General features: G+C 43.7%; 1 protein-coding gene across 1 annotated transcript in view; it reads right to left on the bottom strand.

Moving 5' to 3' along the window:
* Positions 1-617: 617 nt before the first annotated feature.
* BMP7 (bone morphogenetic protein 7) overlaps positions 618-27,851 on the bottom strand; it is a 65,002-nt gene continuing 37,768 nt past the window's right edge. Inside the window, exons 2-7 of the mRNA XM_040437149.1 lie at positions 17,006-17,198; positions 11,315-11,463; positions 4,125-4,322; positions 3,869-3,945; positions 2,720-2,830; positions 618-1,673 (exon numbers count right to left, since the gene is read on the bottom strand). Coding sequence (XP_040293083.1) covers positions 1,524-1,673; positions 2,720-2,830; positions 3,869-3,945; positions 4,125-4,322; positions 11,315-11,463; positions 17,006-17,198 — 878 coding nt within the window. The 3' untranslated portion in view covers positions 618-1,523. The remainder of the gene's footprint in view (positions 1,674-2,719; positions 2,831-3,868; positions 3,946-4,124; positions 4,323-11,314; positions 11,464-17,005; positions 17,199-27,851) is intronic.

The raw sequence follows: 27,851 nt of genomic DNA, 5'->3' as shown, positions 1-27,851 counted from the left end.
CACCAGTCTACAATCAAAACGAATATGAAGCTTGGTGACATATCACGCCATTGGCCACAACTGCAAAATAACATGTTGGTTTACTATTCCAGCCGAGGAAGGACACACCACGTATTACAATTCACAACCGCATTTCGGGTCTATATAATGTAGAGCCCTTTTTCAAGCAGGATTATAGATGCATCTGTATGCAGGGCGGCTTAGAAACACTTTAAATACACCTCCGATCCGCCCTGCATACAGATGAATCTACATTATATAGGCCAGAAATGTTGCTGTGAATTGCTATATGTGATGCACTCTCTCGGCTGGAATAATAAACAGACACGTGCAATTGTGGCGTGCTGGATTACGCTTTGTGTCCCTTGGTGGATAGAGACCAGAAGACATGCACCTACCAAAAGCCATAGCTGTTGCCATTGTTATATACCGCACTCGGTTGGGACTTCAAGTTCCTTTGGTTTTGATCGAAGCCATGGAAAGAGGCACAGCTCTTAGCAGAGCATCTTTGGAAACAATGAAATGTCCTGATCTAATGAGTGCAATGATCTGAACAACTCCCTGTCTCTGAGACTTTTTCTGTTCTACCACCACTGAAGACGCGCCATGATCTACCAATTGTATACCTTGACTGTAAATCCATGACTTCAGAATCTCAAGGACTCCTGATGACATAACTCAGTGCCAGGCTTCATTCTAGCTATCTGTGAGGGTCTTTATTGATGACACCTCCAACATGTCACTGTAAGCCTTCCCTTTGATGGTAGGCACATCCATAAAACATGACAATGGGACTTATCTTCATACCTCAAGATGTAAATGAGAGTGAGTTATTTCCATTCTGTACAAGCTGTTGGACGGTACTGGTTCTCCTTGCAGAGACCCAGCTGGTGTAATGAGTCTTACAGGCAATGCTCCCTGGGAAAAAGTATGCTAATTAGCGTTCATCCAAAAACAGAAAAACTGTCTCTCTAGTGCCACCTACATTCTGTACAGGGAAGTAATATAGTGTGACGTCCACAGAAGACAGAGGACGCATTAGAATTCTTTTTTTTGTTTTTATTACTATCTATCAACTCATCTTGAGGGAGTTTCCGCGTATGGACTGCTAGTGACCCCAATCTGACACAACAGACCAAAGTCTAATGTCTCCAAATATTGATAATCGTCCAAGTCCATCTTGTGTCAGCAGCTACCAAAGACATAGGAAAATCCTATAAATCCAAGATGAAGAACCTGACAAGTACTGTGCAGTCTATGAACTCCAATCACGATGCAAAACATAGACCTGACGTTTCATTGCATCGTCTTTGCTCTCCCGGGAAATAGTACAGGACGTGTACACAGCAGTGGAGGCGCAGAATTAGCACTGCAGTGACAGCTCGCTCACGACCCTTGGCTATAGGTAGCACAAATGGACAGGATCTTTAGATAATGAGTGGTGGGATTGGACAGGTAATTCTTAGCTGGTTGGATCAAATATGGCGGTGGATCTTGCAGATGGAACTTGAGAACCCTCACTATTAATGACATCCACAGGTCCTCACCACCATGTTCCTGTATTTTTTAAGTATCACATTGGAGCTGTCGTCGAAATAGAGAACAGATATGGCGGTGAGTTGGGTGGGGGCGCAGCACGGCTTAGGAACCGTGTCCGGGTTGATAAAATGAACCTGTGTGGAGATGAAAAAAAAAACATGCTTTGGTAATGAAGGACCTTCCCCCCCACAGAGTAAAGGCAATGCCAAAATATTGATTTATACTACTCCCGAAATTTAAAAAATCTCCAGTAAATTTAGTCTCTGTCTCAGTAAGCGCTTATGCTGTCCATCCTCCATGATTTACACTGCAAATCTACTTGCGACTGATGTGCACAAGTTCAGTAGGGAGAGACAGCTATGGAGAAAATGCTGCACAGAGACTAAGGTGAGGAGCTTCAATGCGGAGGAGCTGCTTGGAGATTTACTTTAAGGTCTCATGCACACGACTGTGTCAGTTGCTCAAAATACAGACACCTTCCATGTGCAATTGGCAATTTTCTAACGATTATTATTAGAAAAATTACTATTATTGTCTGCAATACAGACAAGAATAGGACATGTTCTATAATTTGTGGAACGGACACATGGATGCGAATAGAACACAGATGACATCCGTGTGCCATGCATTTTTTATAAACTCAGAAATGAATGGGTCCTTTTGCAATCTGAAAAAATGTGGATCAGACACTGATACATGGTCGTGCGCATGAGGCATAAAAAGGATAGTAGAAAAACATGGCTGATTTCTTCCAAAAGAAGCCACACACCAGTCCACAGGTTGATTGTGCTACTGCAGCTCAGTCTGTTTCACTTCAATAGAGTTTGACAACTATATTAGGCCTCATGCACAGGACGGTATCTGTTTTGCGGTCCGCAAATCGCAGATATGCAATATAAGAATCCTTGGTGTGGCGTGTGCATGCCGCAATCCCGTATCTTTTTTGCGGGGCTGCATCTTTTGCGGTTCCATTGAAATGAATGGGTCCGCATCCAATCTACAAAAAATGCGCATTGGATGTGGACCAAACATACGAACGACGCCTTAGGCATGTCACCCAGGTGTGGCACTGTTTCTGGAAGGAAGCCGTCATGATTTTCTTATCCTGAACAGCCCCCTTTAACCTCAGTGACCAGTTTGTGTCTTAATCTCGCGGACTGAACCACTACACAAAACTTACCAGTGTTTGTACAATAGCGTGATTTGTCGCATTCATGTAGGAATTTAAAGGAAAAGCGCATTCTCCTTCACAATAATATGCAGCATAACCTTCGGGAGCAATGATCCAGTCCTGTGTGAAACAGAGATCATATAAACTGAAATACATGGTACCTGGTCATCTGTATCTGTCTATGAAAGGGCGGTCTCCGACTGGTACTGTATCTGAGTCTAGGGGTTGGCGATATGGCCTAAAATCTATATTGCGATATAATTTTAAGCATGTGTGATATATATCGCAATATATTCTATTTTTTATTTTTACTTTTTATTTAATAACTATTAGCCTCCTTAGGGGCTAGAATCCTTGTCCTATTCACCCTAATAGAGCTCTATTAGGGTGAATAGGACTTCAAACTCTCCCTGCTGCCCTGTGCTGTGGCCACTGCGCCACCAATGAATATAGTTAATATGCCCGAATACAAACATAGCTGCCTGCATATGCTGGCCATATCCCATACCTGACCTCTATTACTGCGCGCCGTGATCCGCCGCAATTAATCCCTCAGGCTACGTTTGTATTCAGTCCCTCCCCTCCTCTCTGTTCTCATTGGTGGCGCAGTGGCCACAGTCCCTCCCCTCCTCCTCCTAGTCTGTTCTCATTGGTGGTCAGCGGCAGCCGCACACAGTGGGGAGGGAGGCACTCTCCTTCTCCACTGTGCCGGCTCAGGAGAACATGGTGAGTGCCGAGAGCGGCGCATGTCATGTTCTACTGCGATATGGCGATATAAACGAAATCTTTATCGTTGGCCAAATTTATATTGTTTATATTGCATATCGTCTATATCGCCCACCCCTATCTGAGTCCACTACAGACCTATGGTAAATGCTGCACTGCGATGATTGCTGTATGTCTCAATTGGCACTTGCCAGTCTTGCACAAGCACAAAATCACTGATATCACTGTGTGGCATGAGCTGAGAAAGGGCCCAGGGTAGTGCCCAAGCCATTATTCATTTTGTGCTGGCTATAAACTGAAGTGGTAATGTTCTACCTAACTACCTAATGTCTAGTTAAAGAGGTATCCAGGCCAGAAGCATTTATCTCATGTTCACGGGATAGTTTACAAAAGCAGAAAGACCGCAACTAGGAAGAGTCTGAATGACTTTACCTGCCATCCCAAGTCCCGAAAACTGACGTATAACTCATGCTTCTTACAGGCCTGCTTCTGATCCGAGCTGGTGTTCTCTGTAGGGATGGGGAAAAAAGGTGAAGTCAGAATGAAGCTTCCCAACTGGTAAATCGCCCCATCCACAGATAACAGATTCTCAGAGTCTCCAGTTCAAAAGCGAAAAGCAAACTCTGCTGGGGGAAAAATGTGAACCTTGGATAAAGCCAGCAGCGGGAATATCCATTGCGCTACTGACCTGCCACATTGGCCACTCTCAGCGCCTCCTGGTTCTTTGGTGCTTTGGATCGGTTTTGGTTGCGCTGCTTCCCACCTGTTGACCGGATACTGCGCAGGTGAATCTCTGTAGCTTTAAAGAAGGCCACCATGAAGGGCTGCTTGTTGTGAGGTCCATTAGTCCCAACCAAGCCAGCCAATTTGGGGTTAATGCTCTGACCTAAAATACAAAAACAATGAATAGGTAGAGCAAAAATACAGGTAAATAGACAGAATATAGACAGACAGACAAATAGATCTGGAAAAGATAGATAGAGAGATAAATAGATTGCAAGAGAGATAGATAGATGGATGGACAATCTCTGCTAAAAGGGTTTATAGCAGAACTGAAATGTTGCATCAAAGATGAATATTTTTGATACATGTGAAGCAGATAGATATGAGATAGATAATAGATAGACAGACAGATAGATAATGGATATTAGATAAAGATAGATAGATAATGGATATTAGATAGATAGATATCAGATAGATAATAGACAGACAGATGATAGATAGATAGTAGATAGATAATGGATATTAGATAAAGATAGATAGATAATAAATAGATAGATAGATAATGGATATTAGATAATAGACAGACAGATATGAGATAGATAGATTAGATAGATAAATAATAGATAGATACAGAGATCGATAGATAGATAAATGGATATTAGATAATAGATAGATACAGAGATATATAGATCGATAGATAAATGGATATTCGATAGAGATGGATAGATACCGTAGTAATTTGAGAGCACCATCTGAGAGATCAGTCACTGCTCCCCTATTCCAGCCCTTTGTACAGTAAGCAGTAAAGTCAGGTAACAAATAAAGCCCCCCCCCCCCCCCCCCGCTCCCTGACGTTCTCAAGGGTTGCACAGAGTTCACCATCTTTAAAACCAGAAAAAAGACCCCAAAATAATGTAAGGAAAAAAAACTGTATAAAAAATAAGAAGGAACCGTGTGCGAGTGTAAACCATGTTCCTCAGGGGAATCTTAAATTCCAGCCTCAGGTAATTTATTCAGTGCAGAAAACAAATGCGGCCTGTAAAACGTGTTACTAGATTGTGTGAGATAGGCACACATGGAAGGGGGGCTGCTCCCTCGCTCAGCAGCCGGGGTACAGCCGCTGCCAGCAGATCAAATAGCACCGAGAGACCATTCACTGCATGCCGAGGCTGCAGTGCGATGTGGGATATAAAAGGATTGTGCAGTTTTATGCAAAAGCTTTGCAACTTTGTAATAAACGTTTGCATATTTTCTTCAGATCAATGCTTGCAGTCAGTGAATAGGAACACTGGGGGAGATTTAGGAAACTGTCCAAAAGAAAAAGCCGATAACAGCTCACTTTATTCGTTTTCCTTAAAAGCTATGCACACCTTTGGGGGGAATTTTTTTTTTATTATTGCATTTTACTCATTTTCAGCAAAAAAACATTTTTTTAAATTAGTCTTTATTAAAAATATATCGTCCTTTTTTCTGTACAGAGCTGACATGCTCTAGTAGCACCCTTTGGACTTCTGTCTTTTCGTCAGCCCAGGAGCTGTCGGGCTCCTTACCTCTGCTCTCTAACATTATAAACACACATTATTGCTCAGTCCTTATCTTGCTGATAAGAATGTGGCTTAAATAAGTGTTTATGACTCTCAGTAGTTAAGAGATAAGGTTTATTAAGTGAAAGTACCAGTCACACATCTAGAAAAACAGCAATCATAAAAAAAATGCCTATGAAGGTGAACATAGCCTTTACATATTCCTCACTGTTTTGTTCATTTAGAAGCTGACCCCGATCTTATAATCCTGCTTTCAATTCTATGTTTGTAACATTGATTTCACGACATGTTTAACATCTCCTCTTGTTGTCAATGAATGACAGTCTAAGGCTACTTTCACACTAGCGTTGTTTAAATCCGGCGTTCAATTCCGACACGGAACTGCCCGCCGGATCCGGAAAAACGTGTGAAAATGGATTACATTTGAATCCTGATCAGGATTTTGTTCACAATGAAAAAATGCATTGGAAAAAACGGATCCGCCATTTATGGACTTTAACTTTTTTTGGGTTTAACATGCAATAACCGAATCCGGTTTGACTGAACACAAAGCGCTGGATCCGGCGTTAATGCAAGTCAATGGGAAAAAGACCGGATCCGGAGTTCAGTCAAAGTGTTCAGGATTTTTGGCCAAAGGTAAAAATACAACATGTTACGGTTTTCTGAAAAGCCTGATCAGTCAAAAAGACTGAACTGAAGACATCCTGATGCATCCTGAACGGATTACTCTCCATTCAGAATGCATTAGGATAAAACTGATCAGTTCTTTTCCGGATTTGAGCCCCTAGGACGGAACTCCGCGCCGAAAAAGAAAAACGCTAGTGTGAAAGTACCCTTAATTGTTTGCGTTCTAGTCCTGCTTACAGGGAGGGATTTGTTACAATGCATCAGTGTAGTAAGGAGCTTTCTCAGGGTGGAGAGACTTGTGATGCAGATGTGTGATATTCATACAGCTGCAGCTCATCACATAACCAGGCCAGATGTTTCCATTCAGTGACTACAAGCAGAGATCTTGAACTTGACACTTTAACAGTTCACCTGAAGGGGTTGAACAGGATGGATAATCTTGCATTAGTACATAGAGCGGACCCACATCCGGACACATCTGCAGACCAGAGAGCCGGGGATTGTACAGTGCAGCGTCTACCAGCGAGGTTAGGACACACAGCTCACATGCCGGCTTCATTATCCCATTGGTTATTCCTTTTTTTTTTCTTGTTTCTTTCCTGGCATTTATTTTTATGGGTAAACACACACTTAGCTATCTTCCGGACGCCATTCACTGATAATATCTCCTGCGGTTTCCGCAGAACACATGTGATGATCATAGGGCCCCTGTCAACTGAAATAGGATGACCTGCCTTCTTAAAGGGGTATTCTCATCACAATGATCACTGTTAAATCTGTTAATGATTTGACAGTGATCATTTTTCTAAATACATGTTATTACCCAATTCCCACCCTTTTTTTAGAAAATAAGTCCCTTCTTACCTGATGTTGTCTTTGGTCTCCCCTGGTTACGGCCACCTCTCCTGTCGAATCCCGCCGGGCCGTGCTTGCGCAGAAGACTGAAGATTCTCTCCCGGCTGGGCAATGTCCTGAACGCGCACGCCGCCGAGCATGCGCCATGATGACTTCTTCCTGGCCAGTATAGTACAGAGCCACGAACACGCACGCCGGCTCTGTACTATACCAGTCACCATGACACGTGCGCGTTCAGGACATTGCATGGCCCGGCCGGGAGAAAATCTTCAGTCTTCTGCGCAAGCGCGGCCCGGAGAAGAATCCAGGAAGTGAACGTCGCGCTCAAGGAAGGTAAGTATGAAAAGGGAAGATGAGAATACCCCTTTAAGGACTCCCTCACACACACTATTTTTTAGCTTTTTTAAACGCTTGGAAAAAAAAAAAGTCATGCGCTTAACGCATTTATTTTTTACATGTATTTATAATGTATTTTGTAACAAAGCAGCAAAAATAAAAATCCTGGGTGTATAGACTTTGGGGGTCATTTATCAAACTGGTGTAAAGTAGAACTGGCTTAGTTGACCTGTAAAAAAATTAAAGGTGGAATCTGATTGGCTGCTATGGGCAACTAAGCCAATTCTACTTTACACCAGTCTGATAAATCTCCCCTTTTGACTTTTCAGTTATTTCCTATAGACGTTGAAGTAACACTTGGCTATGGCGTTTTGGAACAAAAAGCACGAAAAATGGTGCTTGATGCACAACGATAAAAAAGAAATATAATTACATCTAATACAGCACTAAGAAAAAGGCCTCATGCACAGGACCGGATGTATTTTGCAGTCTGCATATTGCGGATCCGCAAAATAAGCAAATCGTTTGTGTTGCATCCTCTTTGTTTGAGGGACCCACTGACTTCAATGTCTATTTCTCTATTTTGCGGCCAGGTACACAACATATTCTATCTTTTTGCGGAAAGGACATATGGCTGCAGAAAGCACAGAAATATGTCCACAAAATGTGGACCAAGTACCCACTGAAGTTAATGTGTTCACAAAAAAATAATAATCTGTGAATCCGTGATTTGTGGACTGCAAAACGGATATGGTCGTGTGCATGAGGCGTAACATGCACTTTTAAAGGGCCAGTAGCTCAAAAGTGGTCAGCTTATTATAGCGCAGCAGGGTTATAAGAGATGCAGCCGATATCGGTCACATATGTATAACACTAATACAATAGACCTCTCACAAAGTGTAGGACGTTTTCAATATTGGTTAGTTTAACTCCACTTAGTCCCTTGACTGTAGGATGTCTTTTTACTTACACTTGCCGAATAAATTAAGACGTAACTTTTATTTACATATTTCTTTTAAACCTTAAAGGGGTTGTCCGGGTTCAGAGCTGAACCCGGACATCCCTCCATTTTCCCCCCGGCAGCCCCCCTGACATGAGCATCGGAGCAGTTCATGCTCCAATGCTCTCCTTTGCCCTGCGCTAAATCGCGCAGGGCAAAGGCATTTTTTGGAGTTCCAGTGACGTACCGGGGCTCTCCATGGGGCTGCCAGGAACCCCGGTGACCTCACCGGCACTGATGAGCGGGATTTAGCACTGCCCTAGCCAATAAAACAGCTAGGGCAGCGCTAAAGCCCGCCCATCAGAGCCGGTGACGTCACCGAACACACTGCCGGGCGGAAGTTTCCGCCCGGCAGTGTGTTATTGAAAACAAAAGAGCCCTTGCCCTGCGCGATTTAGCACAGGGCAAGGGAGCGCATCGGAGCATGAGATGCTCCGATGCTAGCCTCAGGGGGGCTGCCTGGGTGAAAATAAGGGTATGTCCGGGTTCAGCTCTGAACCCGGACAACCCCTTTAAATCAACATATTTTGTAAGACTTGTTAAAACTCTCAGTAAGTGACAGTCTTTTGCCTCTACTTATTTGTCATATCTATGTTGTTGAAGTAATTGCTGTCTGTCTCTCACCAGCAGCATTAGGGTACTTTCACACTAGCGTTATTCTTTTACCCGGTATTGAGTTCCATCCTAGGGGCCCAATACCGGGAAAAACATGATCAGTTTTATCCTAATGCATTCTGAATGGAGAGCAATCCGTTCAGTATGCATCAGGATGTCTTCAGTTCAGTCAATGTACGGTTCTTGGACGGAGAAAATACTGGAAAGCCGGATCCGGTATTATTTTCCATTGAAATGCATTAATGTGTTCCGGAAAAACAGATTCGGTTTTGCAGTCTGCACTTGCGCAGACCTTTAAAAATGTGAAAAACATAAATACCGGATCCATTTTTCCGGATGACAACCGGAGAGACGGATCCGGTAGTGCAATGCATTTGTGAGATGGATCCGTTTGCATACAGACTGCCGAATCCAACAACGCAAATGTGAAAGTACCCTTAGTGATAGAGCAACAGTGGCCAGCTTGTGGAACACTATCATTGGTTACAATTGTATCTTATTTGCTGCTCTTTCCCTGTATTTTCATAGTAGGGCTTGACACAGTCTCCTACTGCGCTAAAAACACACACACATCCCCTCTGCCTCCCAACATGTTTCGCCGGTAAACCGGCGTCTTCAGGGGAGTGGTTGACCAGCGAAACATGTCAGGAGGCAGAAGATGTGTATGTGTTTTTAGCGCAGTAGGAGACTGTGTCTAGCCCTATTATGAAAATACAGGAGAAGAGCAGTAAATAAGATACAATTGTAACCAATGATAATGTTCCACAAGCTGGCCACTATGTTGCTCTATCACTAATGCTGCTGGTGAGAGACAGACAGCAATTTTTTCAACAACATAGATATGACAAACAAGTAGAGGCAAAAGACTGTCACTTAATGAGAGTTTTAACAAGTCTCACAAAATATGTTTATTTAAGGTTTAAAAGAAATATGTAAATAAAAGTTACGTCTTAATTTATTCGGCAAGTGTAAAAAGACGTCCTACAGTCAAGGGACTAAGTGGAGTTAAACATATGTATAAGGGCTCATGCACACAACCGTGGTTTGGTTCCGCATTCAAGCTGCATTTTTTGCGGCTCGGGTGCGGACCCATTCACTTCAATGGGGCCGCAAAAGATGCGGACAGCACTCTGTATGCTGTTCGCATCTGTTGCTTTGTTCCGTGGCCGTGCAAAAATTATGAGTCATGTCCTATTCTTGTCCGAGAATTCCGCGTTGGTGCGTGAGGTGAATGCATTGCACCCGCACTGAATCCGGACCCATTCACTTCAATTGGACTGTGCACATGAGCGCTGTTTTTCACGTATCACTTGTGCGTTGCGTGAAAATCACAGCAAGCTCTATATTGTGCGTTTTTCACAAAACACAGGCCCCATAGAAGTGAATGGGGCGGCGTGAAAATCGCAAGCATCCGCAAGCAAGTGAGGAGGCGGTACGTTTTTCACGCATGGTTGCTAGTTGACGATCGGGATGGGGACCCGATCTTTATTATTTTCCCTTATAACATGGTTATAAGGGAAAATAATAGCATTCTTAATACAGAATTAGTAAATTAGGGATGGAGGGGTTAAAAAATAAAAATGTAGCTCATCTCATCCACTAGTTCGTGCAGCCAGACTTGTCTTCTTTCTTCTTCTTTGAGGACCTGGGAGAAAAGGACCTTTGGTGACGTCACTGCGTTCATCATATGGTCCGTCACATGGTCCATCACCATGGTGATGGACCATGTGATGAGCGCAGTGACATCACCAAAGGTCTTTTTCTCCCAGGTCCTCAAAGAAGAAGAAAGAAGATGATCCGGGCTGCGCGAACTAGTGGATGTTAGTTTAATTTTTTTTATTAACCCCTCCATCCATAATTTACTTAGCATTCTGTATTAAGAATGCTATTATTTTCCCTTATAACCATGTCATAAGGGAAAATATAAAAATCTACAGAACACCTAACCCAAACCCGAACTTCAGTGAAGAAGTTCGTGTCTGGGTCTGGGTACCACATTCAGTTTTTTCTCACACGCGTGCAAAATGCATTGGACTCGCGTGGCAAAAAACTGACAAACGCAACCCCACTCGCAAGCAAAATCACACGATTTTCCCGCGACGCACGCGCATCCTATCCGGCCATCACACGCGATGCCCGTGTGAAAGAGGCTTAAGAAGATCGTGCTCTATCACTCACCATTGCTGCTCTCCACAGACAGCTGCAGGCCAAGATTTTGCTGCGGGATGAGGACCCAGTGATTGCTGGTGGCAGTAATATCGAAAACCAGCCAACCTTCTTCAGCTGCAAAGATGGTCCTGGAGTCGAGCAGGAACAGGTCAGAATCCCTAGGAAGACACTAATGATTAGGAGATTGGCAGGGTATAGAGAAGGAAACCTGTACTGCAGCTGCTTGCAGTTTGTTACAATGTATCAGTGCAAGTAAAATGTATCAACCTAAAGTCCAGACTGTTTAGATCATAGAGGATTATTGTAACAGAAACTCAGCTGTGAAAAGCATCAGGCCTATAAAGGTTTTCAGTCACTGGATGTAAACAGCAACATACGGGAATAGATCAGAATCACTGTAAGGCTTCGTTCACATCACCATTCAGCCTTTCCGTTCTCCTGCTCCGTTATTTAAATGGATTTAAATTTTTAATATATTATATTTTTTATATTTATATATTTTATATTAGCAATGAAGTCTATGAGAGATTCGCTATATTCCTATGGATCACTGCCACAGGCAGGGTCTTCATAGGAAAAAAGCTGTGGCAGCCTTGGATTCTTCAGGGGGACTGAGGCTGCTGCAGGGAATGAACGGCTCCCCGATCACCTTTAGGGGGGAGCCGTTCCAGCCCCAGGGGTGCAGCACTCCTGGGCTTTCAGCACTCCAATGCCATGGTCCCATTTAACCACGGCATCTGAGGGGTTAAATGTCTCCAGACAGACGTGATGGCAGACATTAGCCCCAGGTGTCTGCTATGTAAAACAGCAGGCACTCGGCAGTTATGGCGCATCTTTAAAGAGAAGACATCCTATGTATGTGTACAGCAGATGTCGTCAAGGGGTTAATCTAATGTGTATACCTATCTTAACTTCCTCCATGATCCAAACCTCCCACTCTCATCTTCAATGTGCTGCACCACTTCTCTGGAATGCATTACTCTGGGCAAACAGATTGATTCCCAACTAAGGGTACTTTCACACATGCGTTTTAGAGGATTCCGGCAGGCAGTTCAGTTGCCGGAACTGCCTGCCGGGTCCGGAAATCCATATGCAAACGGATAGCATTTGTTTCCGGATCCGAATGCGGATCCGGCTGACAAATGCATTGAAATACCGGATCCGTCTCTCCAGTGTCATCTGGAAAATGGATCCGGTATATATATATTTTTTGCATTTTTAAAGGTCTGCGCATGCGCAGACCGGGAAACCGGATCAGTTTTTCCAGGACACTTGGTACAGGATCCGGCATTAATACATTTTAATGGAAATTAATGCCGGATACGGCATTCCGGCAAGTGTTCTGGAATTTTGGCCGGAGAAAATACCGCAGCATGATGCAGTATTTTCTCTGGCCAAATACTGTAAGAGGTACTGAACTGAAGACATCCTGATGCATACTGAATGGAATGCTTTCCATTCAGAATGCATTAGGATAAAACTGAAGCGTTTTTTTCCAGGATTGAGCCCCTGTGATGGAACTCAACGCCGGAAAACTTTAACGCTAGTGTGAAAGTACCCTAACACAGTTTTAACCGTGTCCTAAAAACACATGGATTTAGGCAGTGCCATCACATTCCCTGATATCACTGCTTTTCTTTAACCTTGCCCCCCTTCCCAAACTATCTTTCCATTATTCTTCAGAACCCCATCTCATCCTGTTTTATGCGTACTACCTTAATTTTAAAAGATGGCGGGACCACGGTACAGAACAAGCACTTTTACCTTTTGTGTCTCCCCGATCTCCTCATAGATTGTAAGCTCTTGTGAGCAGGGCCCTCACTTGTTTGAAATGTCACTTTGTTAGTCTGTAATACTCTCTGTATGTAATTACTCTCTAATTTGTTAAAAGCAGAGTAATAAATTGGAGTTATATACCGTATTTTTCGCTCTATAAGACACACTTTTTCCCCAAAAAAAGTGGTGGAAAATGTCAGTGCATCTTATGAAGCGAATACTAATGAACGCCTAATGGAAGAGCTTATTGGTACACAACAGGACCTGGGGGCGGCGAATATAGCGCTCCTGGTGCTGGCTGTACTCACCGCTCCCTGGTCTTCTGACGGCTGCCCACTGTGCTGTGTCCTCACAGAGTACAGCATCAGGCTGTAGTGTGCACTATGACCTGACACTAGGCGATATGAGGCCATAGTGCAGAGCGGCGCCAGCAGAAGACTAGGGAGCAATGAGTACAGGAAGAGTGGACTGGATCTCGAGAGTGCTGGCACCATCTGAGGCAGGAGAGGTAAGTTTTATTTTACACCTGATCTGAGGACTAATGAGGAATGGGGATCTGAATTGGGGTCTGATATCATGCCTGTTAAGGAATAGGGGTTGGATATGGGGGTCTGATTTTAGGTCTGATTAAGATTGGGTAGTTTTTTCTTGTTTTCCTCCTCTAAATTCTTCTATTTGTCTCATAGAGCAAAAAATATAGTAAATAAAAGGTTGCTACTGTTAATAATAATAATAATAATAGTAAAAATGATGGTTTCCTTTGACAGAAAGCAGATATCTTGAAAACAGGGAGGAACAGAAAGACAAGGTAGACTAGACATGCCATCACTTATTTTAATAGCAAATCCCCTTTGACGTGCAATTTGACACTCTTTTTTTAATCAGTGTAAAGATAAGCGGAAACGTCTATTTTTAAGCCCTTTTCTACACGCTTCCACCATGTGATTCTACCTTTCACCCCGCAGATCTCCCTCCTCTTTGTGACCCCCTTTGCTGTGTAATATAAAGTTTTACATGCTTGTTTATTGAAATCAATTTTAAGCTGGAAAAAAACCTTTCCTGGAGAGTTTCTGACCTCTTAAAATATTGTCAGGGGGGCAAAAAAAAAAATCCCTGGATAAAATTCTTTGGTGTAATGACCTGCACGCTGGCCTGGAGAGAGTCATAAATGCTGCTCATAAAAGATGGATCTAGGGCTGTGGCTGCGAGGCGGAGGGGAACTGCGCAGATATTTATTGAAATTCTTTATGCACACGTGCCCTCTGTGGGAGCCGTAAAACATGGCCGCCGGAGATGGCGTGCAATGCTAAGCATCCTGGAACTCACAATGCAACTAACAAGGGTTTGAGGAAGTGCCACGAGTAGGTTTTCAGAAAATAAAAGATGACTTTTGGTGCATCTGAGGAGGAGTCGGCCATTATAATGTATCTCTCACAAACCAAAATAAAGATGTTGATAAATGTGTGGGAACACGATACAACAGGCTGAATATGTCTAGTAGGCAATGTAAGGAAATCTAGAAGTTACCCAGATGACACTGCTACCTCTGCACCCCTCTGCCATTTGATAGCTCAAAGATAGTAGTGGTTAGGGGGTACATTTGCCAGCCATTACATTACTTATCCTGTACAGATCCTGAGTTACATCCTGTATTATACTCCAGAGCTGCACTCACTATTCTGCTGATGGAGTCTCCACTAGCAGAGTGCAGCTCTGGAGTATTATACAGGATGTAACTCAGGATCAGTAATGTAATGTGTGTACACAGTGGCTCCACCAACAGAATAGTGAGTTCAGCTCTGGAGTACAATACAGGGTGTAACTCAGGATCAGTACAGGATAAGTAATGTGATGTATGTACACAGTGACTCCACAAGGAGAATAGTGAGTGGAGCTCTGGAGTATAATACAGGATGTAACTCATGGTTAGTAAAGGATAAGTAATGTAATGTATGTACACAGGGAATCCACCAGCAGAATAGTGAGTGCAGCTCTGGATTAGAATACAGGATGTAATGCAATATCAGTACAGGATAAGTAATGTAATGTGTGTACACAGTGACTCCACTAACAGAATAGTGAGTACAGCTCTGGATGTAACTCAGGATCAGTACAGGATAAGTAAAGTAATGTATGTACACACTGAATCCATCAGCAGAACAGCGAGTACAGCTCTGGAGTATCATACAGGATGTAACTCAGCATAAATACAAGATAAGTAAGGAAATGGATTTATAAAGTCATTGGTGACAGGGGTGACTGGTATATTAGTGCTGTTGTCAGTGGCAACCAGTCAGTATCTTCCTAATTGCCATGGGTAACACTGCTGTCACCTGTCTTTGTATTTACACCCTACCCCTTATATCTGTGTTGACTGAGGTCTTGGATTTATTCTTTAGCAGAACTGATTGCCCTCACCTAAACCTTACTTGAAAGCACAGCGTGCTTTTTCCATTAGGTCGACCCCATTGATGTGTCTTTGCTGAAAACCAGAATTGAAAATAAATCAAAGTTTTCTTCAGCCGGGATACAGATGACAATGTAACCACCATTACTTTCATTGCAGCCTAGGGAGATGACAGTCGATGTACACTCCTACAAAATATATGCATGACATCATGCTCTGGTGATGTCACTGGACTGTACGCACCACAGCAAAGGACAAGATGGTAGCCATATTGTCTTCACTGCACAGACAACCCTTAAATAGGAAGCACCGTAAAGCAGGTTCTCATTAACAACCATTAGTAGAGAGTATTGATGGGCAGGGGTTACTCGTTGGAGATCCCCTCCAGCGGTCAGGGCAGGGAGCCTCTGCAAAGAGCAGGATTTTAACGGGAACGCGTCATCAGAAAATGACCTATTGTTTGAATCATATTTTTAAAGGATTTTTGATTATGTTATTTTTAATTTTCCATGTCAACTTCTATATTTAAACAAAAGCATTAAATCCTGCAGTTTTCACACTGGCCACTAAGCCTAATAATTGGCGCACTTCTTAGTCGGTACAGATCACTTTACTGCAGTTATCTGCTTATCTGTCATCCTAATCCTGCCTGTATTGATATCACCGCTGTATATGGATAAGACAGGATCCACCATTCACAATAGGTGATTGTCAAAGCTTATCTATTCTTCCCTTGTACAATGACCTCTGCACAGATCACAGAGCGTGCCTAGAAAACTCTCCCATAGACATCAATAGGGTCAGCTCCAGATTATTGTGTCTATAGACCATAGACATAAAACAATTTTACAAATGCTTTCCAAATGCTGTTAAGAACACCTCAAGCAACATGGCCTCCCCCATAATCATGTTTAGGATATAGAATTAAAAATCAGCAATCAGAAAATTAGAACAGAATTAGAAAAAAGATATGTGTTGCTATCGGGCAGATAACATTTTTGGTGACACATTTCCTTTAATGGATACCCTGCAAAAAGTAAGTTCCCTGCCAATTTGCCTGTACCCATAATATCATTATTGTGGGACCCCTAGAACAAAGGGAGTTTGTCCAAACTGGACTTTGAGGATCAGTACGGCATCTAATCAAAGCTGGGCGAATTCAATCACTAAGGACACCCTTACATTTTAAAGGGCACTTCCACCCCACTTATGGAGAGACATGTCAGAAGATAACATTGGGGCAGAGGGTGTATGGCCCGAGACCCCACAAATAGAACAAAAGGGCCAAGATATTGAATAATGTGGCTGAATCCCAACAGGGCGTATACCATCACCAAAAAATAATTGGAGCTCCTAATTTGTGGGATGGGAACAAGATCATTACTGTGCACCATGACCCATTTTTAAAAGGAAAGGAGTGGGGGTCTCAATTAGCAGACTCGACCCCCCACATATTATCTTCTCACATGTCTCTATGACGTCTGTTGTGATGTGGTTTCTCTCAGGAATTCACTTACTTTCCTTGATGTTCCTGCAGAACTTGGTAGATGCTGATCTGGAAGGTCTCATTGTCAAACCGCTCTCGAATGTAATCCTTATATATCCTGAATTCAGCTGCTGTCACTGCTTCCCCTTCGGGGATTTTGGCGAGATCGAACCGGAACTCCCGGTGGTGACGTCTCCGATGAAAGAACTCTTTATCGTGCTCCACTGAAAGATATGACGTAAGGTAGAGTGTGTAAATAGTCACAGACATAAAGTGCAGCTCCGCTTCTTTTTGAACATCAAAATACTTAGTGGGGGATTTACCGAAACTGGTGTAAAGTAGAACAGGCTTAGTTGCCCATACCAACCAATCAGATTCCTCCTTTCATTTTGCAGAGCATAGGATATGAACCCAATGTCTGAACAGAGCCCGCAAAGTGCAAGAGGGCACACCGCTCAAGCACGGCTGCCCTCCATTCATTCCTATAGGAGCACCGAAAATAGCTGAGCGCTGGTTTGGCTATTTCCATAAGCCCCATAGGAGCGAATGGAGCAGTGCCCACCCTTGCACGGTGCGCTTCGAATTCATTTCAATAGGACATCAGAAAATAGGCGAGAGCACAGCTCAGCAATCTTCAGCGCTCCCGTAGGAATAAATGACCCCAGTGTCCCAGATGGGAATAACCCTTTAATCTTTTATATGGATTACAATTAACATCAAGTTTTATATTATGTATACAGTCACATCCAGAGCTGCATTTAAAAATGAGGCGGGATTCGACAGTGTCCTGAACGTCCCGGCATATAAAAATCCCTTCTAAAATATATGGTTCAGGCAGCAAAGGCAGTGATTCCCAGACATTGGAAATCTTCTCCCCCCCCCCTCACCTGAGGAGTGGTTTGACGAAATTGCCTTGTATCAGAGGTTGGAAGATCTCATTTGTATTACGCCCTCAGACACCACACGCTATGTGCAGACTTGGGGCCCCTGGGAAGTCTTTCGCTCCTCGGCCGCATTTCGTGATGCGCAAGTTTAACCGCTTTAGCAGAAATTATACCCTTTCCCCTCCTTTCCTCCCCCCTAATCCCTTGTCCAATGTCTTGTCTGTTTATATGTTACTGAAATCTTACATGTCCATTTAGATATGTCTCATTCATCCGCTCGTGTGAAACAGCCCTTAGAATGGCTTGTTTTGTCTGGGGAGCAATTCGGAGAAATAAAATGGCTGCCGTCCTATCGGTACACACAAAACCTGTCCTAATCACACAGCAGGACAAGTTACTTCACCCCAATGAGCTATAATGCTGCCTCATCCTCCTCTCTGCTTGTCAGGAATCATGATCCTGAATACAGGGGAATCTCTGTGGAAATGGAGATGATGAGGAGACATAAGAGGAGGGTGAGTTGTGGCTAATGGGCAGCAGCACTCGTTTACAGTCTCCATTACCACAGCCTGTCCTGTCCGTCCTCTCTGTACTTCATGTCTCCTTATGAACTAGGTTCCCCATAGATTCAGCTAAAGTTCTTATTATCTGTATTCAGGATCATAATCCCTGACAAGCAGAGAGGAGCATGAGGCAGCTGTTTACCTCAGTGTTGTAAAGTAACTTGTCCTCATGTGTGATCAGGACAGGTTTTGTGTGAACTAATGGGACAGCGGCCATTTTGTTTTCCATGATGATTGCTCCCCAGACAAAACAAGTTATTATAAATAATGAAAGGTATTTGAGAATATATTTAAAATAAAGTAATATCTAACTAATTTCATTTTTTTTTAATTCCTGGAGAACCCTTTTAAAGAGGTCCTGTCACTTCTCCTGACATGTCTGATTTAATAAATACTTGCATACCCCATGTATTAATTCTAGAGCATCTCTTCTTATAACTCTACTTTGCACAATCCCTCTATTATTCCTGCTGGAGGTTTATGGGTAAAGGTACCAACTGGGTGTTGCAATATTTTTATTTTATTTTTATTTTTTTGGTGTGGGGGGGGGATGGGGGCGGGGGGGGGAAGTGTTCCCCGCAAAGTCTGCAGCACTGAGTGGATAATGTCAGACTGTGCAGGGACACATCTTCAACTGGCAACACCCAGATGGACCTTTATTCATAAACTTCTAGTAGGATTAATAGGAAAAGGGGACACAACATAGACTGTGGAATACAATTATTTAGTAAAAACAGCCATGTCAACCTTCCCCACAAGGTGTCTAGGGTGAAGACCAGAGGTCCCTTGAACTTTACACCCCAGTATTGTCAGTGCCAAGTCACCTGTGATCTTTTGGGTCCAGAATTGGGGAACATTGTGAGGCTGGTTAATAGGGCTGGCGGGCATTCCAGTAATATCCAGCAATGCCGGATCCGAAGAACTCCGGCAGGCTGTTCTCTGCCAGAATAGCCTGCTGGAAAGCTGTGCCACAAATGTGAAAATAGCGTAATACTCAACTACGCTGGTAAAGAAACACTTCTTTATCACATATTATAAGAACCTACACTTAATGCTCTGGACTACCGAACACAACAAACATAGCTACCATCTTGTCCTCACTGTGCAGACAACTCTTAAAAGGTATTGCCTGAGATAACTATAAACCTCAGACTAGTGCAGTGTCCCACAGCTACGGCAGTGCTACACTGCAAAAAGGTTTTTATGTGCATTTTCTAAGATGTAGGCCGTTAAAGGTCGAAGGTGGTTTATTTTGCATCTATGCATTTTCTGTGTACCAAGCAGTTACAGTTAACAGGCCTTAGCAACCAGTCTCTAGGTGGGGCTGTTGTCACCCACCCTATAGGCAGTGGTTAGAAAATTCAGTGTAGGGACCGTGAAAGTCTATACAAAGTAGTGTGCTGAGACAGCAGAACATAGCCCTAGAGAAAGCGAGCCAGCTAGAAGGAGAGAAAAGTTCAGAATATATTTTTGAAAATCATTCTAGTGTTAAAGAGGAGGTGTGCGTAGAAGCTCTGTGGAGATAAACTGCTTATAAAGAAGCTTATAGGCTCCACAGCCAACCTGCTCAAAAGATTCAAGTCTTGTGGTGACTGGATAGACTACGCTTTGTTCACATCTCTGTCTGGAGATTCGGCAGGCTGTTTCGGCACAGATTATCCTGCCAGATCCTCTACTTCACTACCGAATCCCCACTGACTCTAATGAGGTCCGGCGTGATCCGGCCAATTTCCTAAATGAATGCCGGGTTTCGGCCAGACAATATATGTTGCATGCAGGCAGCTGCATCTCTGAAATGAAGATGTGAAATGCAGCCGTAAAAAGTTAGAATCCGGATATGCTCACTATACTACTGTGGACACCTGTAGTAACATTAATTTTGAGTATGACAACTTGTAAAAAAAAGGTGCAGATCTTAGGCCCCTTTCACACGGGCGAGAATTCCGCACGGGTGCAATGCATGAGGTGAACGCATTGCACCCGCACTGAATCCGGACCCATTCACTTCAATGGGGCTGTGCAGATGAGCGGTGATATTCACGCATCACTTGTGCATTGCGTAAAAATCGCAGCATGTTCTATATTCTGCATTTTTCACGCAACGCAGGCCCCATAGAAATGAATGTGGCTGCGTGAAAATCACAAGCAAGTGCGGATGCGGTGCGATTTTCACGCATGGTTGCCAGGAGATGATAGGGATGAGCAACCCCAGACCCCATTAAAGTAAATTCACTGTATTATTTTCCCTTATAACAGCACGTCCTGCTGTCTTATATTGAGGGACATGTAGTGTTGATACTAAGCACTGTGAGATCGATAACTATGCCGCCCCTTTAAGTATTGCTACTGTGAGGAAATAACAGACACAGGCAAATGACTATCCGCCCAAAATTTTATGGTGTTATTTAATTTTCAATCTGTATTTTGTGTTATTGGAAAGAAATAAGCAGCCTACAGTTTACGGAGGCTGGCATCCATGCTCCGCGTTGCTAATGACCTGCTCCACCTTATGAATGATGGAAGCTGCAGATCCTATGTGATGGTTTTGGCAGCATCCTTCCTGTAATATTTGCTCCACCGCTTTTTACGATATTTTAATGTTCTGCTGGTGACCTTGGCTGTAATCTCCACAGCACATCAAAGTCTCACACACCCAGAATAAACAGCGCCTCTGCCCGGGCCTGTGGCCGTGCCAGTCTCCTGAAATTTACACGTTTATCAATTGCTGGACAGAAGTCTGCAGACGGAGAAGCCAAACTCTGGAGATACAAAGTTTATTTATGGGGGGAGTTAGGTGATCCGAAACAAGCACCCCTCCATGTGTGGGCAATTCTGGGGCATAACAATGTACCGCAGGAAGCAGACCCTTAGTCAAGTTTATCGACAGGTCAGATTTCAGGAACTTGACGGAACAAAAGAACTTTCGGAAAGAAGAAACACTTTACTCTGGGACCTACCATATCCAGAAGCTCTTAAGTTTGTTTTTATTGTGTTCCACATAGTATAAAATGATGCTGTTTGGAAACCATCAGGAAGCAGGCTTGGGGCTGCTGACAGATCCTATCACTAACCTTTTTTACCTCAATTATGGATTGTGTATGCAGCCATGATAGCTATAGTATGGATAACATATGAATACCTAAGACACTCATGTGTTAGGCCTCATGAACATGGCCGTTGCCCGTATGGCGGCCCACAAACAGCGGGTCCGCGATATGCGGGCATCGGCCGTGTGCTCAGGGGAGGTAGAGGGGGCGGGGCATGCTTGACTTCAGGCGAGAAGGCCGCTGCCCCATTGACTTCAAGACTATCGTTAAACAGCGTGGCCCGTTGAATAAAAGTTTTTATTTTTATTTTTGCCGCATTGCACAGAACAGACACAGACACCTTTATAATCATTCTACAGGCTGCAATAAGGTACTGCTGGCGGTTTAATATGCATTTTCTAGGTGACAGATTCCCTTTAAGTCGCACAGGCGTTGATGAATTAGGCTAGACAGATTTATATTAGGGCTCATGCACACGACTGTTCTGCAATTTGCAGAACGGAACGGTCGGCCCCTAATCGAACAGTCCGATCCTTGTCGGCAATGCGGACAATAATTGGGCATGTTCTATTTTTCTATTCACGGAGCAAAGTCGCATGTCTCCTGGAAAGTGAGACTTTTAACGCAAAAAAAGTCGCACTTCAACACTGAAAACAGACGAAGAAAAGTACGCCAGCCCTGGGATGGAGTAGAAAAAAATAAATAGGTCGTAAAAAGTCGCAAAAGTTAGAAAACTTTTGAATTAGGCCTCTTGCACACAACGTGCGTGCCCCGTTGCCGTATTGCGGACAGCATTTGCGGATCCGCGATACACGGGTGCCGTTCCGAGGGCATTCTGCAGCACGGACCCATTCACTTGAATGGGTCCGCAAATCCGGAGATGCGGAATGGAAGCACGGAACGGAACCCTACGGAAACACTACGGAGTGCTTCCGTGGGGTTTCGTCCCATACTTCCGTTCCGCAAAAAGATCGAACATGTCCTATCTTTTTGTGGAACGGCCGGATCGCGGACCCATCAAAGTGAATGCCCCACGGACGGTGTTCGTGCATTGCGGCCCGCAGCATGACCACGGGGCGCACACGTTCGTTTGCAAGAGGCCATAGTCTAAAAAGTCTAAATAGTCGAACGAGCCTCCAAAACAGACACAATTTCAGTAGTAAACGCGACTAAAAGAAATACTGTCTAAAACAGCATGTTTTGCACTAAAAACAGGCGCAAACACTTTAGTAAATGTGCCGCATGGACTCTGCTTCCGAAAAGTTCATGCCAGGTCTAAAAAAAGGGGATGTGGAGTGAGCGGGAAAGGGGACGGGCCAGAAGGTCCGTCTTAGTCATCATTTTCTACACCTGTTTTAGGCAAAGAAAATGGTTTAAATCAGGGATGCTCAACCTTTGGCTCTCCAGCTGTTGTAAAACTACAAATCCCATCATGGTCTACATAATAGCACTGATGATGCTGATGGATCCCAACTGGCATCTGGTGGAATTGTGAATGCAGATCTGGATGCGACTGGAGTACAGGACATGAAGTAACAGTACCTATTATACTGACATTACCTAGACATTGAACATTCCTAAGCGTCGGATGTTTACTGTCCTGTCCCTTTAAATTTCCCTCCCTGCTCAATGTCTCTTAAGGTCTGGTTTTTTAAAAACCCGGTTACAATTACAGCTCATGCTGTCATCTAAGCGAAGACCGCTAATGACCACGTGGATTTGCGTAGAATGGGTTAATTGCGCAATCCCGCTCTAAATGGCCCTATTAACCCCATCTGCCCCTCCCTTACAGCGTATACATTATGACTCAATTTTCCTAATGACCAGATGTCAAAGAAAATCGCAGTAGAACGGGCTTCAATGTAAATTAAACGCTTAAATCTCCGCACATGTGCGGCTCTTAAGCAAACAATCAAATCATTGTAAACTGAAAAAAAAAATTATCGGGATGGATTCAATTAGCCTCTGGGCCGCAGGAGGGGAGGGGATGCGGGGCTATTTCTTCATGTTTACCCCGGCTACCTATCACCGCTAGTATGTAATAAGACATCCTTGACTACAAGAGACTTCAATTTAGCAAATCTACGCTGATGGATCAGGTTTTTCAGGGCACAGCTGGTTTCAAGCATTTCAGAAGTAAATGAAATCAAATGAGAATTTATAATCCATCCTGGAGTCTGGATTCCATCATCCTGAAATCATTACGCAGCAAGGCGCAGGTGCAGGACTCATAGAAAGGTTTCTTCTCTCTCCACATAATCCTAGAGATCTGTATCTCCGCCATGGAATCAAAGTCTTCTCAGAATGTATAAAACTCCTTGATGTTAAAGGTATGGTTATCCCTTAAAGGGGTACACACACCACCAATTATAATAGAATAAATGAAGATGGACTATTGTTACTGCTTTCTACATACATTACTTATCCCGTACTGATCCTGAGTTACATCCTGTATTAGACTCCAGAGCTGTACTCACTATTCTGCTGGTGGGAGTCACTGTGTACATACATTACTTATCCTGTACTGATCCTGAGTTACATCCTGTATTATACTCCAGAGCTGCACTCACTATTCTGCTGGTGGAGTCACTGGGGGACATTTACTAAGATGGCATTTTTCGTCGGTGTTAGTTGTCCCCCTTGCCCTGCCATAGTGTATATCTAAAATTAGGTGCATATATAGCAGCCCATGCGTCTGTCTGAAAAACTACATTAGCCCCTGGCTGTGTAGTTTTTCTTCTACTTTTTCGCCTGTTACCAGGTTAAAAAGTATTCAATTTAGCTGGGGCTAAAGTTCTGCTATGTCCTCCGCTCCACCCCTATTTTTTACACAAGACAAGGTTTATTAAATTACCCCCACTGTGTACATACATTACATTATTAATCCTGTACTGATCCTTAGTTGTATCCTGTATTATACTTCAGAGCTGAACTCACTATTCTGCTGGTGGAGTCACTGTGTACATACATTACATTACTTATCTATACTGATCACAGAGCTGCACTCACTATCTGCTGGAGGAGTCACTGTGTGTGTGTATATATATATATATATATATGTATATACACACACACACACATTACTTATCCTGTACTGATCCTGATTTACATCCTGTATTATACACCTGAGCTGCATTAGCCGCTTTTCTGCTGGTGGAGTCACTGTGTACATAAATTACTTATCCTGTACTAATCCTGATTTATATCCTGTATTATACTCCAGAGCTGCACTCACTATTCTGCTGGTGGAGTCACTGTGTACATACATTACTTATCCTGTACCGATCCTGAGTTACATCCTGTATTATACTCCAGAGTAATGATGGACGAACATCGGCCGGGACGATTCGCGAACGTAGGTGTCACTAGAAGAGAATTATCAAAACTGATGTAAGGGAAAACTGTCTTAGTTGCCCATAGCAACCAATCAGATTACACCTTTCATCTTTCACAGCTCCTTTGAAAAATGACAGGTGGAATCTGATTGGTTGCTATGGCAAATAAGCCAGTTTTCCTTTACACCAGTTTTGATAAATCTTTCCCACTGTGCACATACATTACTCATCATGTACTGTTCCTGAGTTATATCCTGTATTATACTCCAGAGCTGCACTCACTATTCTGCTGGGGGAGTCACTGAGGATCATTTACAAAGTGCACTACGCTTGTTTTCGGCATAAAAAAGTTGCTAATCCCCTTTTTTGTGACTTTTTTTTAACAATAATTTAGTCATAAATTAACTGCATCCTCCTGCTGTGTGCGCCTATCATGAAAAACTATTCCACTCCCTGAGTGGAGTAGTTTTTTGTCCACTTTTCAACGCCTAAAACTGGCGTAAATGTGAATATATATGCCGGGGACGATGGCATGGCCCTAGCTCTCAACATGTCTCCGACACTCCCAAATGGCGAGGACGACGTAAAAACATGGGCATTTAGAAAATCGCAAACCACTCCGAAAAGTGGAATGGCGCACATTGTAAATGACCCCCACTTTTCTCTAGCGCTATAGCTAAGAGTCCATTCACACATCTGGCAGTGTTTTGCGGGCCGCAAAGTGCGGATCCGCAAAACACTGACACCGGCCATGTGCGTTCCGCATTTTGCGGACCACACATGGCCGGCCCTGTGATAGAAATGCCTATTCTTGTCCGCACAGAAATAGGACATGCTCCATCTTTTTTGCGGGGACACGGAACGGAGCCACGGATGCAGCCCCATTAAATTGAATGGGTCCGCACCCGTTTAGCAAAACTGAGGAATGGATGCGGATCCATTTATACGGATGTGTGAATGGACCCTGATATTGGTTCGCTTACCTTGAGACCGATTTTTACACTAGAATTGTGGTGCACTGTTGGTGCAAAATGGCGCCTCTTAGGCACCGCCCTCTTTACTGCAAAGCTCTGCCCTTTCCTTATAAGATCCACCCTCTTGTTGAGCATGTTGGAAAAAATGTAGAAACTGTACTGGTGGTCATTTACAAAATGCACCAGTTTTAGGTGTAAAAAAAGTTGCAAGACGCCTAATTTATGATGAGGAGCACACCTACATTAGGCGAATCCCCTGTCAGCGCAAAGGGGAAACAATGACCGACTTTCCTTTTCCTGGTGAGGGGTCAGTTTTGGGGCAATTATGGGCAGTCATACACTTGTTAATTCATCTCTTCAGCGCTTGCACTGACAGTGAAGCAGAACATTTACACAGGCCGCACCTTCTTCGCACTGCTGAGCTGAATGCATGTTACATAAGGTAAGGACCTTATAGCGAGTTTCTCCGGCTCCGCATACCAGAGCCATGACACTCCAGCCCGGCCTAATTATAGGTAACATGAACGCCAGCCATGTTCTGTGAGGTCGGAGTCACAGCTGCTCAGTGTCAGCATTACATTTGCAGAAAGGATGGGTGGCTTTCCTCTGGGTGCGTCCCTTTCTAGCCAGTTTAAGGATGTCATTTAAGCTCATAAGGCCGTTTTCACACAGTCAGGCCTCTTGCACACGATCGTATGTATTTTGCGGTCCGCAAAAAATACGGATGACATTCGTGTGCATTCCGTATTTTGCAGAACGAAAGAGCTGGCCCTTCATGGAACAGTACTATCCTTGTCCGTAATGGGGACAATAATAGGACATGTTCTATTTTTTGGCGGAACGGATATACAGAGATACGGAAACTGAATGCACACGGAGTAACTTCAGTTTTTTTTTCTGGACCCATTGAAGTGAATTGTGCCGCATACGGTCCACCAAAAAATGGAACGGACACGGAAAGAAAATACGTTAGTGTGCATGAGGCCTCAGGTCAGTGTTTGATCAGTGAGTGGGTCAAAAACACAAAACTCCTGGTTGTGGCTGACAATCACTGATCAAAATCACTTTTCAGAGACACGCACTATGCACACTACGTTGACCCGTGATGTGGACTAAACACACCCCATTGAAGTCTATGGGTCCATGAAAAACCACTGATACAAAACGGATGGCATCCATGTTCAGTCAGTGTTTCATGGACCATTGGTAATTAATTTTTACCTTAGCAGTGTCTGTGCAATATGGATAACACAAGGAAGGCAAAAAACGGACACGTGGACCGAACACAAATGAATTTTCCATGGATGTCAAACGAGGGTCTTAGTCTCTTAAATTGGTCAAGAGAGTCTCCCCCCTCCCCCCCGAGGGGCAGGACATCTGCCGGGCACAGCGGCATAGCCTAGCCGACTGCGATGGAGCTGCCCAGACTGCAGGCATGTCATCCTGGCTTACAAGTCCCGGAGTGAGCGGAAGAGGAAGTTGGGGGATCTGCGGGAGGAGAACGGGGAGATTGTGGAGAAGCAGCTGGACCTGAGCTCCCTGAAGTCCGTATTGGGCTTCTGCACAGGTATAGCTGTCATTACTTATAGCACACTTCACGTCTCCTCCTGGTCCATGTCCTGGACAGGGAGGGGGTAAGGTAGAAGCTGTTAGGCCTCATGCACACAACTGTAGTTTTGGTCTGCATCTGATCCGTAACAGGCAACAGACATTAGTAAAACGTAAGCCTGAATGACGTAACAAGCAACAGACATTGGTGATTAATAAACGTACGTCTGAGTAACGATTGGTAATTAATAAACCTTAGCCTGAGTAATGTAACAGGCAACAGACATTAGTGATTAATGACGCAAGCCAGAAACGTAACAGGCAACAGACATTAGTGATTAATAACGTAAGCCAGAAACGTAACAGGCAACAGACATTAGCGATCAATGAACGTGAGCCTGAATGACATGACAGGCGACAGATATTAGTAATTAATAAACGTAAGCCTGAGTAATGTAACCGGCAACAGACATTAGTGATTAATAAACGTAAGCCTGAAACGTAACAGGCGACAGACAGTAGTAAT

Source organism: Bufo bufo, chromosome 6, assembly GCF_905171765.1.
Source record: "Bufo bufo chromosome 6, aBufBuf1.1, whole genome shotgun sequence".
Classification (NCBI taxonomy): domain Eukaryota; kingdom Metazoa; phylum Chordata; class Amphibia; order Anura; family Bufonidae; genus Bufo; species Bufo bufo.
This window is presented reverse-complemented; position numbering and strand designations above follow the sequence as displayed.